Raw genomic sequence first — 17738 nt, 5'->3', positions numbered from 1 at the left:
GGAATGTCGGCACCAATGGAACCTCGTCAATACCATTAGCTATCCAAACCCGAATAACTAATCAATGTCATTTGAAATGATGGTACCAATGAAACCCCATTAATACCATTAGTTATCCAAACTCGGATAGCTAGTCAATGTCATCTAAAATGCCAGTACCAATGGAACCCCATTGATACCATTAGCAATCTAAATTCGGATAGCTAATCAATGTCATCTCAACCTTCCATTCGTACCGATCCCCTTTCATTTTTCTTATTAACATCATATACATTGTAACCACGATTGCCGAGTATCATTCACACACAACCTTAGTTACCAACATTATGGTCACTAAGCATCATTCATATAACCTTAGCCACCCTCATTATGGTGCCAAGTATCAACCCATAAACTTGGTCACCCTTGTCATGGTGCCAAAGTATCAATTTATACCCTCAACCACCCTTATCATGGTGTTAAGTATCATCATAACCTATTTTTAGCCACCGACACTACGGTGACCAATTATCCATCATTTCTCCTCTAATCTCTAAGTCATTATGTATACCCAATCCATACCGAGGTATGTAAGATAATCACATCTATTCCAAAGTTATCATGACTAATTTGATACCTATCAATGTATGAAAGGTACTTGTATCCATTTTAATAATAACATAATTAATTTGATACATAACAATGCATGCAAGGTAATCATGTTCGTTTAAATATTAACCTAACTAACTTGATTCATACCATTGTACGCAAGGTACACATGTTCATTCAAACATTATCCTAATTAATTGATCCATACCATCCATACCAATGTACGCAAGGTACTCTTATTTATTCCAATAATGTCATCACAAGTTTGATACATATCAATGTACGTAAGCTATTCATATTCATTCCAATATTTATCGAAATAATAAAACAATAAATTCTGAAGTTTATCAATAAATTTACACAAATTAAAAAAACAAGGTGCAATGCACCTACCTATTTCTCCGACCGACCGAGTCCCTTCAACTACCGATGACCTTGCTCCAAGCATCTCTCATGTTTGGGAATCAAAAGATACAATCAATTATCCTCTTATAATTGTATCACAATGTGCATTCTCATACTATTGCAATCTGATTCACATGACTTCATAGTCATGTTTTAATTTTATTTTTCGATTATTTTTCTTCAACTACCTCATTACACTTTCTAGATTAGTTGTCATTCAAGAGCATTGTTTACCATTTTATTCAAGGTGCCCTAACCTCAGCTGAAAGTTGGGTGACCGAACTATTCAGTCCTAATATATGGATTGGACAACCAATGTCTCACTTTTCCTACTATCATCTTGTTTTTACATTAATATCCTAAGACTTATATATATCATCATCACTTATTCATGTTTTTACTATCAATTTAGCCTATTCAACTTCTTTAGAATCCATATTTGTCACAAGATCTCTTTTATAGGTGGCTTGCCCCCACTTCTCATTCCCTGCCTATATAATTTAGTCATCACTTTTTCAAGATGGGAACGATGAATCAAATATGAGAAATGATGTCTTTCAAGTCAGTTAGTTAGTTGATCCATATCAAATTGCTCCATCGATTGACTTAGAAGAAAATACAAATTTTCGCGTCACCGAGAATATTTTTGTTGATGTTGACACTAAGGAGTTGAATGTTGCTTTTAGCTCCAGCAGACATGCACAAGTTGATAAACATGATGATAGCGATGAAATCAACATTGAAGATTGTGATGGAGCTGATGAAAAGTCAATTAAAAAAAAGACAATTCTGACTAATTTCCAAAACACAAAAGTGTAATATTTATTTTATTATTGTGATGTGAACTGGTGTTATTGTATTGTGCGTGCATCTATCAATTTAAGTATTTGCAGGATGGATAGATAATAAATACTAATACAATCTGGTTCTCTCTAGAACTGTTCATGATGTTCATTACACACGGGTATACTAACGGGTTGTGTAAACCCTAGAAAATAAATGTTGCGTAAATCTCAAACTAAATAAATAGAAAATAAAAGTGAAGAAATTCACATACCGAATTAAATAAAACGGGAATTTAGAAATTTTTGGATATAAATTTCCGAACGAAATATTTCGAGATATTATAAATTTAACCCAGAAATATTGAGGGTTGGACTAAATTAAAGAAAATGAACTAAACTAAAGGTTGAGGGGTGAAATTATAAGAAATGTAAAGAGGTATAGGTTCATTTTAAAATAAATTTTGTGGGGATAAAAATAATACACTTAAAGGAAATGGGGTCTAAGTGCAAATAAGAGAAAGTATGGGGTATAAATACCCCTCTCCTTTACCCATCCAAAACCGGCAGGAGTAATTTAAAAGAGAGGGAGGGATTTTTTATTTTTGTTCTTGCCAAATCTAGAGAGAAACACCAAAATTTCAAGAACCCACCCAAGATTAAGGGTTTATAGGTAGAATAAATACTTGTGGATAAGGGATTAACAAAGAGAGAGGAGGAAGGGCCGACTATCATTAGAGAAAAGGGGGTGTCGAAAAGTTTTGACTGGTTGAAGATCCAAACCTTGATTCTTACTAGGTAAAGAGTTTTAAACATGGTCTTATAAGTCATTTCAAATTGATGCCTTAATGTTGAATTTTAGATTAGGGTTCTTAGACTTGAATTGGAAGAAATGTATTAATTGTTAAAATTGAGTTAATCCATCTCTTGAATGTGATTGGATGCATGAAATCATGAAGATTTATCAAAGAAAATATATGGATAATTAAGTAACTGATGGCTGACCATATGATGAGAAAAAGGGGGGAAAAGAGGGGGGATTGTGGTTTTTCCTTATTAAATCTATTATAATAGGTTGTTTGTGATGTGAATATGTGTGTTAATTGAATGAAATTGGCATGGAAGGAATGAGGGAACTCTTGGTTCCTTAAGGTCATGCTTTCGACCAATTGTGCATCAAATTGGGAGGATGTTTAATTTGATATATCTAGCTTGATGACATGTGTTTAATTGTATTGAAATGAGAAAAAATACATGTTGAAGAAGCAAGGATTGTGTTTAGAATAATATTATTCAAAAAGTTAGTGGAATCGATAAAAAAATATTATATTTCGACGTTAAGAGGGGAGATTGAAATAAATTGAGTAGATTGGCTCTTAAAAGAAAATTTTGGCACTCTTATATAGTATGTGATATGTCTAGGGGTTGAGATTAAAGAGGGAAAGTTGAATTAAGGATGTTGTGTGTGAATGAGAAGGTTGACGAATCTGGATAGATTCATCTGCTAACTTTTGGAGAGAATTAGGGTAGGAAGATGAGGAAATTAGGATCAGGTCATAAAAATTGTAGTTTTGGATGTTGACAAACTAAGAAAATTGTTATTACTCAATTCAGAGCTATAGAACTCCAGTTATGAGTCACTAACCGAGACTGAGTCATGATAGACCCTATAGGGCAAAAGTTATGATTCATTGATGAGTAATTTTGAGTGTCTTGGGGGAAGACCTAGGTTCTCCTCCCTAGAAAACTTGTAGCCCCATGTCTTATCTTTCCAACGAGACCAACCTTGTTTGAAATGGAGTTCCATAACTCCAGATATAGTAACAAATCTAAGGAGAGGTCGGAATACGACCTCTACTGACAGATTTGGAAAGTCGCAAAAGCGACTATCAAGATGTGTTAAGGGTGAAAAATTAGGTCCTTTCCCTTTGGAGAACATGTGATATTACATCTTAGCTTCCAAGAGAAACGAGCCATGTTTGAAATGCAAGTTGTAATGATAACTATGGTCGAACAAAGAATAACGATATTAATGGGTGAATTGAGAAAAATGTAAAATATAAAGAAATGAATAATTGAAAGAAAGACATATATTGGTTGTTAATATGTTTATTATGAAATGTATCATTGAATGAGGATAATTTATGAGATATGTCTATGATTACAAGAGGGATCACAGGCGTAGTGTAGCAGCAACAATAGGGGAACACGAGTAGAACTTCTACTGCAGTTAGGTGATCTGCACTTATGCTTCTTAGTTAAATTTTATGATTTAATAAGTTATTGAGGTGAAATGTAAATTAGCGAAAGTTTATGTAATGATATTGTTATTTCAGATAGAATCTCGAATGTATATGTGTTTAAGGTGAATGGTCTTTCGTGTAAATTGTCAAGCGATGGAAGTATCGCTGGCATAGAAAATATGATATGCGCGATTTGTGGCATGGACTAACATATATTTAGTGTATGTTAGGATCCCGGGTAGAGGGATAACCATGCATCGATGCCTGTGAGGCATGAACTAGCATACATTTAGTGTATGTTAGGATCCCAGGTAAGGGATCACCATGCATCGATTCCTATGAGGTATGGACTGATATACATTTAGTGTATGTTAGGATCCCGAGTAAAGGGATCACCATGTATTGGCTAATATGCATTTAATATATGTTAGGATCCCGAGTAAGGGGATCACCAAGCATCGACTAGCATACATTTAGTATATGTTAGGGTCCCGGGTAAGGGGATTGTTATGCCTCGATGCCTATAGAGTGATGATGATACCGTTGAAATTGGTATCATCAATGTGTTAGGTGGAAATAGGGGTGGTTGATTTTATAAAATCTTGAATGAAAGTTGAAATTAGATGATGAAACAATTTTAGTAGTTGAATGAAAAAGAGTTTCAATGGAAACAAAAAGGGAGAAGTGGATAAAATAATAATACATGTCTATCTATTTAAATTATTGGATATTTGTGCTACTATACTTATTGTGATACTTATGTTTTAATAATATGTATTTTGTTTAAGGATCATTGCATGCACGACAATAATAGATTCTAGCTTTTGTTCACTTTTGTTATGTAGTTCTAGGGAGTATATACTTGTATTTTATAATATTGAATTATTTATATAACTGAATTTGTATAACTAATATTTTAACTTGAACAAACGAACTTAACTCTGAAATTCATATAATCATATTCCATGCATGCGTGTTTATTTCATTAATTTCTCTATAATGATACTTGATGTTCATTGTATATTATAAAGATTGTGGTTACGATGATGATGATGTTTATGGGATTGAGATCCATGATGATTGGGTCGTGATTGAGTTATGAGATGTGGGATTTTAGAAGGGTAAACAAGTTAAATGTCGATAACTTAGGACCTCCCGGTATAGGAAAGACTCTGCTGAAATTTCGGTAGAAATTTCTGTAGACTTTTACATGAATACTGTGTGTGTGTGTGTGTATATATATATATATATATATATATATTAAAAAAAAAATTCCCATGCTTTCCATTGGATATGTGTTTGGTGTTTTATCCCGGATTTGGAGATGTTACAAGTTGTGTCTGTCGGTATATATTCCAAAGGCGATGGGAACTATTCCCCTTCTCCCTGGCACTGTTCATGGTGTTCATTACACATGGGTATACCGACGAGCTGTGTTCGTCGGTATATTCCAGAGACGATGGGAATTATTCCCCTTCCCAAGTTGGTGATGCCAATTAAAGGTTTTAAAGTTTCCAATAGAATCACTAACGGAATAAGATTGCCTACGCACTAACAATTAGTGCTCTTACTAATTGAGGTACATGTTCTTACAAGTTTCCTAATGGAATCACTGACGGAATGAGATTGCCAACGCACTAACAATTAATGCTCTTACTAATTGAGGTACATGTTTTTACAGGTTTCCTAATGGAATCACCAACGGAATGGGAATTCCAACGTGCTGGTAATTAGTGCATTTCTGACTGAGGTACACATTTCTAAATATTGATTGTTTACTATTTTACTAATGGAATAACAAACAAAAATTAAAAAATGTGGAAGGGTTTTTGAAATTTTTAGTGCGACTCAAAAATTTTAATTTGACTTTACAAACAAAATCACTAATGGAATATTTAAAAATAATAATATTTAATTATCCGTCAAGAATTTCGTCCGTAAAACCTAATATAAAAGCTCCATAGGCGCACCAAACCTACATTTTTTTTCTCTCGACTTAGAAACTTAGTTCTTCTCTTCTACTCTCTATGGTCTGCTTTTTTATTTTGTCTCTCAAACATCAAGGCTAGAAATCAAACTTCCTTTCTCTCAACACAATCGACAAGTATTTGTGGGTTAATTTTTTGAAGTATTTTCTTCTTTTTTTAGGTTTTTTAACAATCTATTTTCGTTTTTTTTTGTATCACACCTAGTTCAAGTCCGAAATTAAGCACGTCATTAAGGTAAGAATTTTTCATTCCTTATTCATTATTTGTTTTTGCATTATTTTTTCTATTTTGTCTTTGTTTTTGTTCAATTATTTGTTCTTTATAATTTTATGAAGTAATGTTGTATTGAATTTTAGTTGTTATTGAATAAAGTATTTTTCAATATTTTGTTGAATTTTAGATATTATTTTCAAATTTGTTGTTCAATTTCAATTAAATATATAGGATTAAATTTAATTATTCTTTTGTATTTTATTCCATTTAGAACATTTTTTTGTGAATTTAGGATCACAAGTATTAGCGCTTAGAAATAATTGTGTTCAGATGTAGTTGTTATTGAAATATTTTTTCATTATTTTGTTGAATTTTAGTTATTTTGTTGTTAATATTTAATTAAATATGTAGGATTAATTTTAATTATTATATTGTATGTTTTCCATTTAAAATAAATTCTTTTAAATTTAGGATTACAAATATTATCAAGTAGAAAATGAGAATTTTCTACGAAATTAAATTATTCAAAATTATTGGTAGAAATTGAATAAAATCAACTGGTTTGTGGCATATATGTTGTCTATTTGCAGGATGAGAAATTTTGGGTAGCTTCTCGTATATGGGAGGTGCTACCGCATTGTTTTTAAAAATATCAAAATTTGTGTAGATGTCTAGGGAAAAATCAATTGCATGTCTTGGGTACAACATTGCTGCTAGTTCTTCTAGCAACAATAATAACCAAGAAAAGGCAACTAAGATACATGTATTGACTCATGACACTGCCTCATCGAGTGTGATGCCACAATGTAAAGAAGGGTCCCTTCACTATAGGATTCATTCACCTACAAGTATGAGGCGTAGTGGAAAAACGACCTTTCAATGTAAATTTATTTTGCTTTCACAACGACATGTTTAATAATTTTTTAACAAATAATATTTCATTAAATTTATCCAATTTCAGGTCCACAAACATTGAGGTTGCTCGAATAATAATATCGGCATTTAAATCATCGATGGATATTTTATTGTTTCAATGGAGCTGAGTTTCCAAATATCCTGAATACAAACCGTAGGTTGATGCATGGTTTTCAAGGTTAAAGGTTAGTATTAACTTAAAATTTTATTATTATTATTATGTTAATTCATTTATAAATTTTTACTGTAAGGAAAAATTTAAGTGGGATAGAGCAAATGATAATGTTGCGATGAAGGTTTGGGAGAATCACGTTGCAATTAGGTTACATCAAAATCAAGATAAGTTTTTTTTATTCTAAATATTAAAAATTTAATTGTCATTTACTTATAGATAATTTGTTTGTACTATATAGGTGTGTGATTTTTTATAAGAGGCACAAAAGAAATCCAAAAAATATGTGAAAGAAAACAATCTACCAAGCTGGAATGACGTGGCGGTTTGGAATGATTTTAGGTCGCCATACATCTCGGAGACTATAAGGGCGGAATATATTCAGCATGTGATGTCAGAGTGTTTCATGCAATGGTCATAGTCCAGTGCGGGGAACCAGAGCCTGCAAATTCACGGTTTTGTTACCATGCATATCGGTGACTCCATTCTATTTCGTTTTGCATGCTAAACGGATGGTAAGATTTTTTTTAATTACATCAATTTTTTAAATTTGTTGTTTTTTTATAAATATATTTAACTAATAACATTTTGATCTTGCAGGCTACGACTCTTGAACGTGAGCTAAGTCCAATGGAGCATTTTGTGAAAACGCACATGTAGAATAATGCACGCCAAAAAGGGGTGCAGCAGTTCGTCGATAGCCGAGTTCAACACTTTGTGACACGTTGATTTTCAACCATTTTTTTCTTAAATTATTATTTACTTGAATTTGATGATTTTATTTTTTATTTCAGGAGACATATAACAGCCGGTTGAAGGAGAGATACGAGGACGATCCTTCGACCCACCCAGATATCGATCCGAATTTGTAGTTTGAGGCAAAATCGTCTGATGGACCTGATAGAAATCGAGTGTAAGATTCTCTAACACTATGGCCGAGAAATTATGGACGACCCGTAGTGACTCTCTGCGGATTATAAAGAACTCCGCTGAATGGTCATAGATATGAGATCATAGATAAGTGGTATATGTGCATCCCTTTATTGGCCTCACCATCCCGGAAATGATCAGCCTCCTCCTCCTCCTCCAATGTCGCCTCTATTTTTGTTTCATTATATTTGAATATATAAATTTATAATAAATATTTGATTTTTATATGAAGATAATTGATTTTTAAAAATTTAAATTTTATATTAATTTAATTTTTTTAATTATTTTCTATTTTTGTTTAGTAGATTTTAAAAAAATTAAATTATTACTGATGGCGTTACCAACAAACTTATTCCATCAGTATATTCCAAAGAGTTGGAAAAGAATTACAACAAATGTCAATACTATTGTTAACTCACTGATAGAATAAATCTATCGGAATATTCCAAAGAGTTGGAAAAGAATTATAGCAAATATCAATACTACTGTTAACTCACTAATAGAATAAATTTGTCGGAATATTTCAGAGAGTTTGAAAACAATTACTGGAAATGCCACTACAACTCACAAACTGAATTACATACAGTTATCCTGCTAGTGATATGCTAAATTGAACCGAGGAAATTATCAACAGAATGAAGAGGGTATTTTTTGTGGCACGCATGTTCCGTCTATAAAGCCATTGGTAAAGTTATTAACAACTGACTTATCGATAGACTAGAAATTATCAATGAGTGTTTTTTCGACGGACACTTTTTGTCTGTGATCTCGTCAGTAAAATAATTACAGATGGACTATTAGTGTAAATACCAACAGAAAATTTTGCTAATAAAATTGTTAAATTTGATAGTGTTCTTATAAGCCCCTCCTATAATTAAGTAGTTGTCATCTTCTAAGGGTGTGTTTGGGAACGCAGTTGAAACCACATTTCTCAAAAATTTGAAATTTTTTTTTTTGCTTAAAAAACTTTATGTTTTCAAATCGTTTTGATATGCTGATGTTAAAAATTATTTTAAAAAATAAAAAAAATATTATTTTAATGTATTTATAAGTAAAAAAACACTTTAAATTGAAATCATTACCACATTTTTAAACACACCCTCAATCCCAAGAAGTAATCGAAAAATGAGCCATCCAAAATGAAGAGAAAAGAAATGGATACTAAAGATTGATCTAAGTGAAGTTTGATCAAAAGATCAAATGTTACTAAAGGCCAATCCCTTAAATCTTGTGGGAGTACCATAATAATATTTTTTTTTTATGACCACATAGTACTTTGGTACTAATTTTTGTTTATAGAGAGATTAAGTTACCTCATTACGTTAACTAATTTAAAGCACACTAGGATGTTATACTGGGATAATGGAATTTAAGAAAACTTTAAGCTATAATTTGAACCATGATGCCATAAGATAGTGCAGACTAAAGTTTTTGGGCTTGACGTCATTATATCCTGATTGCATGTAGTTTATTTATTTTTGTGAAAAGACAGTTTCCAAAAGAACATTTACTATTCTAATTAGAACCGCAATCCCCACTCCAAGAACATCATTTTCGCATCAAATTTCTTCCTCTTATTCTAACAATCAATCATGTTTTTTTTTGTTTTTAGAATCAATAGAAAGTGCAGTTTGGTCTCAAGATTTGATTTCAAAGTTTACGGGAACAATCGCTTGAGATGCACTACTACAAGTTTGGTGTAGAGTACAAATTAAGAAACAAAAGAAAAGAGGAGAAAAAAGAAGAAGAAGAAGAAGAAGAAAGAAGCATCTGCGTGTCTAGATATAGAGAGAGACTTTCTCGAAAATGGTATCTTATTCCATAAGAATGGCAAGTAGGTTTGAGCCCACTGCAGAACTTAAACTGAAAGATAATATTTTGCTTTTTGTTTTGAGTGAGAGTGGGATAAACATAGCAGTAGCTCTACCTAATTTGGCTGATCGCGCATACAAAATAAATACATCTTTTATTAGGTTAAAACTTCACAACTGAACCTCTTAATATGTTAAATTAATTAGCAATCGCTTGCAAGTTGTAAATAATTACAAAAAAAAAAAAATCAATCTTAATTTTTCGGTACTCTCCTCTACCAAACTAAACTCATCATATGTGTAGCTAGCTTGACTTCCTGTTGGTCAAATTATAGTAGCTTGGTTACAAAGCCAGCTCTACTTATTATAACAGACCAATTTCATTTTGTAGGGTTTGTAGCTTCCTAAACCACCCTTTTTTCTTTCCTTCTCTCTCTCTCACTCTACCACCTCATACTCAATTCCTATATTATTGTTTCTTTGCTTGTTGATGTAGAAATGAGAGACAGAATGGAAAGGCTTGTTCTCCTTCCTTTCTCCTTTGGTTGTGTCTCTGAGTCAAGTGTGGCCATCGGCGTACACCAACCTCGAAGAGCAAAGACAGACACAAACTTATCCGCAACAAGTCTCTCTCTCTCTCTCTCTCTCTCTCTCTCTCTCTCTCTCTCTCACACACACACACACACACACACACACTTTTTAACCTTTTCTATTGCCTTCATGCTTCTGTAGACTTAATTATTTGAATATTTTGGTTTCTATTGTTCTTGAGAAGGAACAAAAGAGGAAGACGAGGAAAGCTCATCAAGTGCAGAAAGTATGAAGACCTCGTTGAAGTTCCTTGCTCTTTCAAAGCCTAACATATCCACTGGGTTGCATAGGCTAATCAAGGGTTTCAAGAACTTCTCTCAATTATTTGGTCAGTCTAAGTTTATTTTTCAGCTGTCTTTTTTTTTTTTTTTTATAAAGGAGAGATTCAAACTTGAGATCTTTTTAGAAGAGGTGAACACTATTGCTAGTTCAGCTATAACTCATTAAAGATTTTTCAGTTCATTCCTTATTTTTTAAAAGAACAAAAATATTATGAGACACGCACACACATTAAGCATGCAATGAAGCCAATAATTAACAATTACAATGATCTTCATGGGTTTGCATCATACTTGTATGTAGTAGACACACCCTCTTGTTTAATTTCCAGTTATTAACTCGATCTCTTAACTTTTCTAGCGTACAAAGAAGAGATCGAAGAATTTGAAATGGAAATGGAAATTGGGTTGCCAACAGATGTGAAGCATGTAACACACATAGGGTGGGATGCCTCAGCACCAACTACCAACCCCGTTCACGGCTGGGACAATCTCATTTCTCCTGAGCTGCTTCACCTTCAATCTGGAATTTCAAGGCAGTTTGAGCTTGCCATGGCAGCACAGGCTAATTCACCTCTTGTTGGGGCTTCCTGTGCTTAGTCCAAAGATGGCTCCATATATAGATGATAGTGGATGTATTTTTGACCAATTGTGATGTTGGTCGATACAATAGATTGAAGGATTTATATTTAAACGTCTCCACCTCGTCCATTTTAAGTGAATGCTTGCGTGAAGCTTTACCACTAACAGCATGAACCAATTCCTTGATCGAATTGAATTCATTTGACGCATAATCGAAGTTTCATGTTTGGAATTCAAATACGTTTTTTGTTATTTTTTCTATATTGCACTTGAGAAAAGTCACTAGTCACGTGTTCGTAAAGACAATACTGATCTCCAAGCGTGTCTTGGAGGGGCGGGCAGCGAGGGAGGGCACTTGTCCATACTGACCCGCACCAAAACCTATTTGTAGAAAATTATATATATTATTACCTCCATGAACTCATAAAAATACAAGTCTGCATGCCTCCTTTCTATAGAAACAAATAAAGATAATAGAATGAATATTTGTTTTATATATATAGTAAAGGAGATAAATATCTACTGTCATTATTCGCAGTAGATTTCAAGTATGCAATAAAGATTGAATCCCAAGATTTAGACTTTAGAGATGATAGCTTGCAATTTTGGCTCAAAACCTTAGTAAAAGTGGCATCTTCAATTACAATTCTACTTGTAGAAGAATCTGCAGTTACATATGCATATGATTCAATATCCCCTCGCAATCGAAAGGGCGGTTCCTACACTTAGAGATTGTCACACATCAAAGTAAATCTAAAGTTGGTCCCTAACATAATAAAAATCAATCTTAATGTGTTTAGTTCTCGTATGAAATACTAGATTAGAAGAGAGATATGTGGCTCCAAAATCATCACACCATAACTTTGGATAGCTAGGTAATGTAATATGTAGATCATAAAGTATGGACTGAATCCATTATATCTCAACTTTTGTGTTTGGAAGAGCTTTGTATTCTGATTCAGTGCTGCTGCAAGCCATGATTTGTTGTTGTTTACAACTCTATGAAATGAGATTGTAGCCATGAAAAATATAATATGCACCAACACTTCTTCGATTGTCACTATCACCTGCCTAATTTGTATCACTAATTCCATGAAGGGATTGATCGATTTATGGAGTAAATCATAGACCAAATGAAATTGTGTTTGAGATATCAAAGAATTCTTTTCACTGCCTGCCAATGAGTATCCTTTGGTTGGTGCATGAACTTGCTTACACAGCAATATCTAGACTTGTAAATCCAAGATATTGTAGAGCTTCAATAGTGCTTTTATAGAGTTGAGGATCATTGAAGTCATATACTTAAAATTTAGGGAAGTGACTGGTGGTAGATATAAGTGCTAAACAAGGTTTCACTTTGTCAATGTTTACCTTTTGAAGTAGGTCTGCAATATATTTTAATTGGGTGAGAAATATGTCATGACTTTGACACAAAGTTTCAACACCAAGAAAGAAGCATAGAGGCCTTAAATCTATAACTAAAAAAACTATGGACATTTGGTAGATCAGTTGATTAATGGCTTTTGTGTCAAAGCCAGTAATAATAATATCATCAACATAAAATGAGAATGATGATATAAACTTTGTCTTGATAAAGAGTGTATAAAAAGACATCTATTTTAGAGTTTGTAAAACCCATTTGACTTAATTGATTTGTAAGTCTTGAAAACCATGCCCTTGGGGCTTACCAAAGACCATATAGAGTTCTTCTTAATTTATAGACATGATATGGATAATCAGGATGAATGAATTATTATGGTTTTTGCATATAGATATATTATTGAAGGAATACATGAAGGAAGACATTCTAAATATCTAAATGATAAAATTGCCAATAAATAGAGACTAGAAGAGAGATAACTAAGAAGATTCTATTTGGTTTAACCACTGGAGTGAAAATGCTTGTATAATTAACACCTTCTTGTTGATGGAAGCCTTTTGTTATAAGACATTCTTTAAAAAGCTTAATGCTCTTATAAGCTTATCTTTTAACCTGAAAGGCCCACTTGTTGCCAATAAAATTATGATTTTGTTATGGTAAAACTAAGTCCCAAGTTTCATTTTGAATAAGAGCATTGAACTCATCAGTTATTATTTCATGCCAATGAGGGTATTTTAAAGCTTCTGTATGACATGTAGGCTCATGAGGAATGGAGGTTATTTTAGCAATAAGTACTCGAGGAAGAAGATATTTGATATATCCAACATATGATATCTTTGGTTTGATACTATTGGTTTGGAACCTTATAGTCATTCTTTGTGAAGTAAAAGTTGTTATGTTACTTAAAAGTAGAATTGTGTGTGTAAACCCCAGATAAGATTTTCTCAAGTAGAAAAGGAGATAATAATAATTATAGGGATGGTATACAAACTAAGATAATTTAATTAGGAAGTATTTTAAATTTAAAAAAAAAAAAAAGCAGGGCGAAATTGAATTAAAAGGAGGTGGTTTAGAGTTAAATTTGATAAAAAAAATATATATATGTAGTAGCGGCCCAACTAAAAATTAGGAAAACATGAGGGACTAATCTATATAAAGAGTAAGTTGGCAACTATATAAAACTTTTTTTTTCTATAAAGGTCAAAGCGTTCAGCAATTGAATGGGGGAGATTAATTAGGTTTCTTCATGTTTCTCTTCTAAATTCCTTAAGAGAAAACTAAAGATCAGCTAAGTAATGTAATTAAAAAGAATCAATGAGAGCTTGGAAGGAGGAATTTGGGTGAGTTAAAAAGGGTTCTCATAATCTGAAAATTAGGGTTCTTAGAAAAATTTAAAGGAAAAGGGGGTTAAAAGGGGTTTGAAGTATTTGGAAATTCTCATTTGTTTCATCATTAATGGTAGTTAATTTGAATAGTTGAGTAATATCCAAAATGTTAAAAATGTTAGTGATGTTTAAGACTTGAAATTATAGGAAAATTGTTGTTAGAAATGTGTATTTGAGATTGATTGAGATTTATGGATATGGATAAGTTATTGATTTCATAAAATGAAAAGAAAAATTTAGCTTCCAATCTTGAAGGGTTTCGATCAAGAAACAAACTAATAGGGAGGGCTAAATTGGTTTGATTAAATTGTAAAATTAATGTAATAAGTGTTAGGTTAGTTGTAAAAAAAGATGGGTAAATTATGAATTGTAAAATAAAAAAAAAAGATTGGAAAAGGTGCATATTTCTTCCTTAAGGAAGGTTTTGGTTACACTAGCTAGGAAGGAAATTGATTATAATGCTTTATTTTAATATGTAATCTATATAGAATTATGTTATAGGGAGGAGGGGTCAAAACATGAATTAAAGGGAAAATTGCTTAAATTTAAAAGGAATAGAGAAGACGAATGCTACAGCCCTTTCCAATGGAGGTTTGACCATAGGGTAAAAAAGAAAAGATTGGCTTAGTACCCAAATAGCATTTGTAAGACATAATGTTAGGTTATATATGTGTGTGTGTGTGTGTGTGTGTGAAACTTGAGCAAATTGACATAGTATGCTAATGATAAAAAGAAAAGGACAACATATGAAGCAATTAAACAAGTTACTTTTGTTAAAATTAATGGGTGAAGGAGGAGTTAGACTTTGTATAATTTCTTATTTGAAAGACTGTGATTATAAGGGTTAAAAGCAAATAGGGTATAAGCATAAAATTTAGAATCTAAAAGTTGATAACGGTTATGTTTTGTTAATAATGTTTAAATGGGTAACATAGATGAAGAGGGAAAAATTAAGAACTCTAACATTCATTGATATAATGTTGATGTTTAACTTAGCAGGATAAACATAGGAGAAAGAGAAACGAGAACAAGTAAAAGAAATGATAAAAGGGAAATTGAATTTGAATTGGTAAAGGGTTCGGCCAAGAAAGTTATGAAAAGGAATGAAAGTTTTTATCAAATTTTTTATTAGAGTTGCACTCAAAATTTATAATTTAAAATGTGGGAAATATGTATAACAAAACAAAATTGTAGAAAAAATTCAGAAATGGAGAAGGTGGCATTTTTTAAATGTCTAAAAATTGGTCTTACATGAATGATGATGGTTAAAAACACTTACTGATGCAAGAGAGACTTTAGGACCCACTTAGCTAAAGAACAGGTACTAAATAGGTGATGTTTACCTCACTAAGTTATGTAAGAATTCTAAAGATTTTGCATACAATCTCTTTCTGACACAATTGTTTAACTTTTAAGTGTGGTGAAAACTATTTAGACTAGTCGAAGGGCTATTGGCATCTAGAAACTAGATAATTGGGATAATCTATCTAGATTAGCATATGCTAGTGGCATATGAGAACTAGATGACTGAGACAATCTACTTAGACTAGTTCGGGGCTAGTAGCATCTATATTTAGATGGTTGGGTTGGTTAATAGACCAACAGACGCTAGTGGCATTTATGCCTAGATAACTGGGATATTGTTTATAGACTAGCTAAGGCTAGTGGCATTAGTCGAAATGGAAGCCGAAAACTTTTACTAGTCTTGTGTGTGAATTATATACATAAAGAACAATGACTAAACATTTTATTTTATTATCCAATGCTAAAAATGTAACCTAACAATTTCCATGATTAAAATTTATTAGGTCCTTCACACACTTAAGTTGACTATATAGTTTGTTTAGCGCTACTTTTTAGGTTTAGCATATGTGTAAATAAACATATAATTATATAAGTCATTTTGTATCATATGTTTATGTATTAAAGTTAAATGAATACTACCATTATGTATGTTTTTGTTATATTGTATATTTGTTAGAAATACTAACTAGCAAGCTAAAACACTAAAGATGGATGTTTTCATATTTGTTTTAAGCATGTTTGTTCTAATATAAATCTCCTAACATATTCAGTTAAAAATTACAAACATCTTCTCACTAATTTATGGCATATAATAAGTTCTCATTAAGGATGTTAAGTTGAAGTTGTGATGATATATTGAGAGGTTCTGGATGATTGGACTGTAAATGAAATATTTTTTAGTTGTGCAATGAAGTTGTCGATAACTTGGAATAGATTAGTTATAAGGGAAAACTCTGCCAAATTTTTGGCTGAAACAATATTAGTGATTAAAAAAAATTACTTTATAATTCTTCTCTGTCAATTTATTAAGGGTTGTGTAGTTTATAAGTTAGTAGCATTACAATATAGGTCAGCAATAAAAGCTTAAGTTTGAGGGAGCATAAGTCTCTATATTATTGATAACATCTGCATGTTGATGTATCATGATTGAGTCATATGGCAACTAGTCAAATATAGTTGATGATACTATAGGTGGAGAGATTTCAATACCTATATAAAAAAAAATACATTACGTGTGTGTGGAGGGTTTATAGATAATATGACAGAAATTATATCTGACTAGGGAGGACAATAGGTGAAGCCAAGTTTTGTATATGGGAAGAATGATTCATCAAAGACTATGTGTCTAGAAACATAATTTTTTCTATAAAAAAGTCAAGACATATGTGACCATGATGTTAGAGACTATAATCAACAAAGATACTAAGCTTTTTAGAAAAAATGAATTTTATGGTGATTGCATGATCATAAATTAGGCTAGCAAGCACAACAAAAAATATACATGAAGTCATAATTTGGTTTTTTTGGTAGAATTTTTTCAAAAGGTGATTTATTCTTTAAAAATTTTGTAAGTAATCGATTTATGATATATGTTGTCATTTAAAATGTGTTTTTCTAATGTTGTTGTGGAAGATACAAGTGAGCTAATAAAGCAAGACCTACTTTAGTAATTTGATGATGATGTCTTTCAATAGAACTTGTTTGTTCATGAGTGTAAGGGCATGCAATGGGATGTTTAATTCTAGAAGATTTGAAATAATTATACAAATGGTGAAATTCATCACCCTAGTCAGTTTGAACCGATTTAATTTTGATATCAAAATGCCTTTCAACATACTTTTGAAATTAAAGAAAAATAATTTCAACTTTAGATTATTTTTTGTGGAAAATCCAAATAAATTTGATGTAATCATCTAAAAACACATGTAGTATCTTGAATTATAACTAGAAGTAACTACACTAGGTCCTCATTCATATGAAAAGATAAGTTCTAAGGGTTTGGTGACATGTTGAAATGATTTTTAAAAGGGAAGATTGTGTCTTTTGACCATCTCAAAATTAGGGCAAACATAGTGCCTTTTATTAAAGGCTATAGGAATCTTATTTGAGTTCAATGTTTGGTTGACAATGCAAAACGATACAAGTCCCAATTTGGGATGCCAATCAGAA

The 17738-nt window shown here is 31.9% G+C and overlaps 1 protein-coding gene across 1 annotated transcript; it reads left to right on the top strand.

The window, feature by feature from the left end:
* The first annotated feature begins 10433 nt into the window (after window positions 1–10433).
* LOC18104238 (CRIB domain-containing protein RIC4) lies at window positions 10434–11610 on the top strand. Its single transcript, XM_006375991.3, has 3 exons — window positions 10434–10672; window positions 10823–10966; window positions 11278–11610. The coding sequence occupies exons 1-3, from the start codon at window positions 10546–10548 to the stop codon at window positions 11514–11516; spliced, it is 510 nt and encodes a 169-aa protein (XP_006376053.1). The 5' UTR covers window positions 10434–10545; the 3' UTR covers window positions 11517–11610.
* The last annotated feature ends 6128 nt before the right edge of the window (window positions 11611–17738 follow it).

This window comes from Populus trichocarpa, chromosome 13, assembly GCF_000002775.5.
Source record: "Populus trichocarpa isolate Nisqually-1 chromosome 13, P.trichocarpa_v4.1, whole genome shotgun sequence".
Lineage (NCBI taxonomy): Eukaryota > Viridiplantae > Streptophyta > Magnoliopsida > Malpighiales > Salicaceae > Populus > Populus trichocarpa.
The sequence above is the reverse complement of the archived record's forward strand: the minus strand, read 5'-3'. Positions and strand labels throughout refer to the sequence as shown.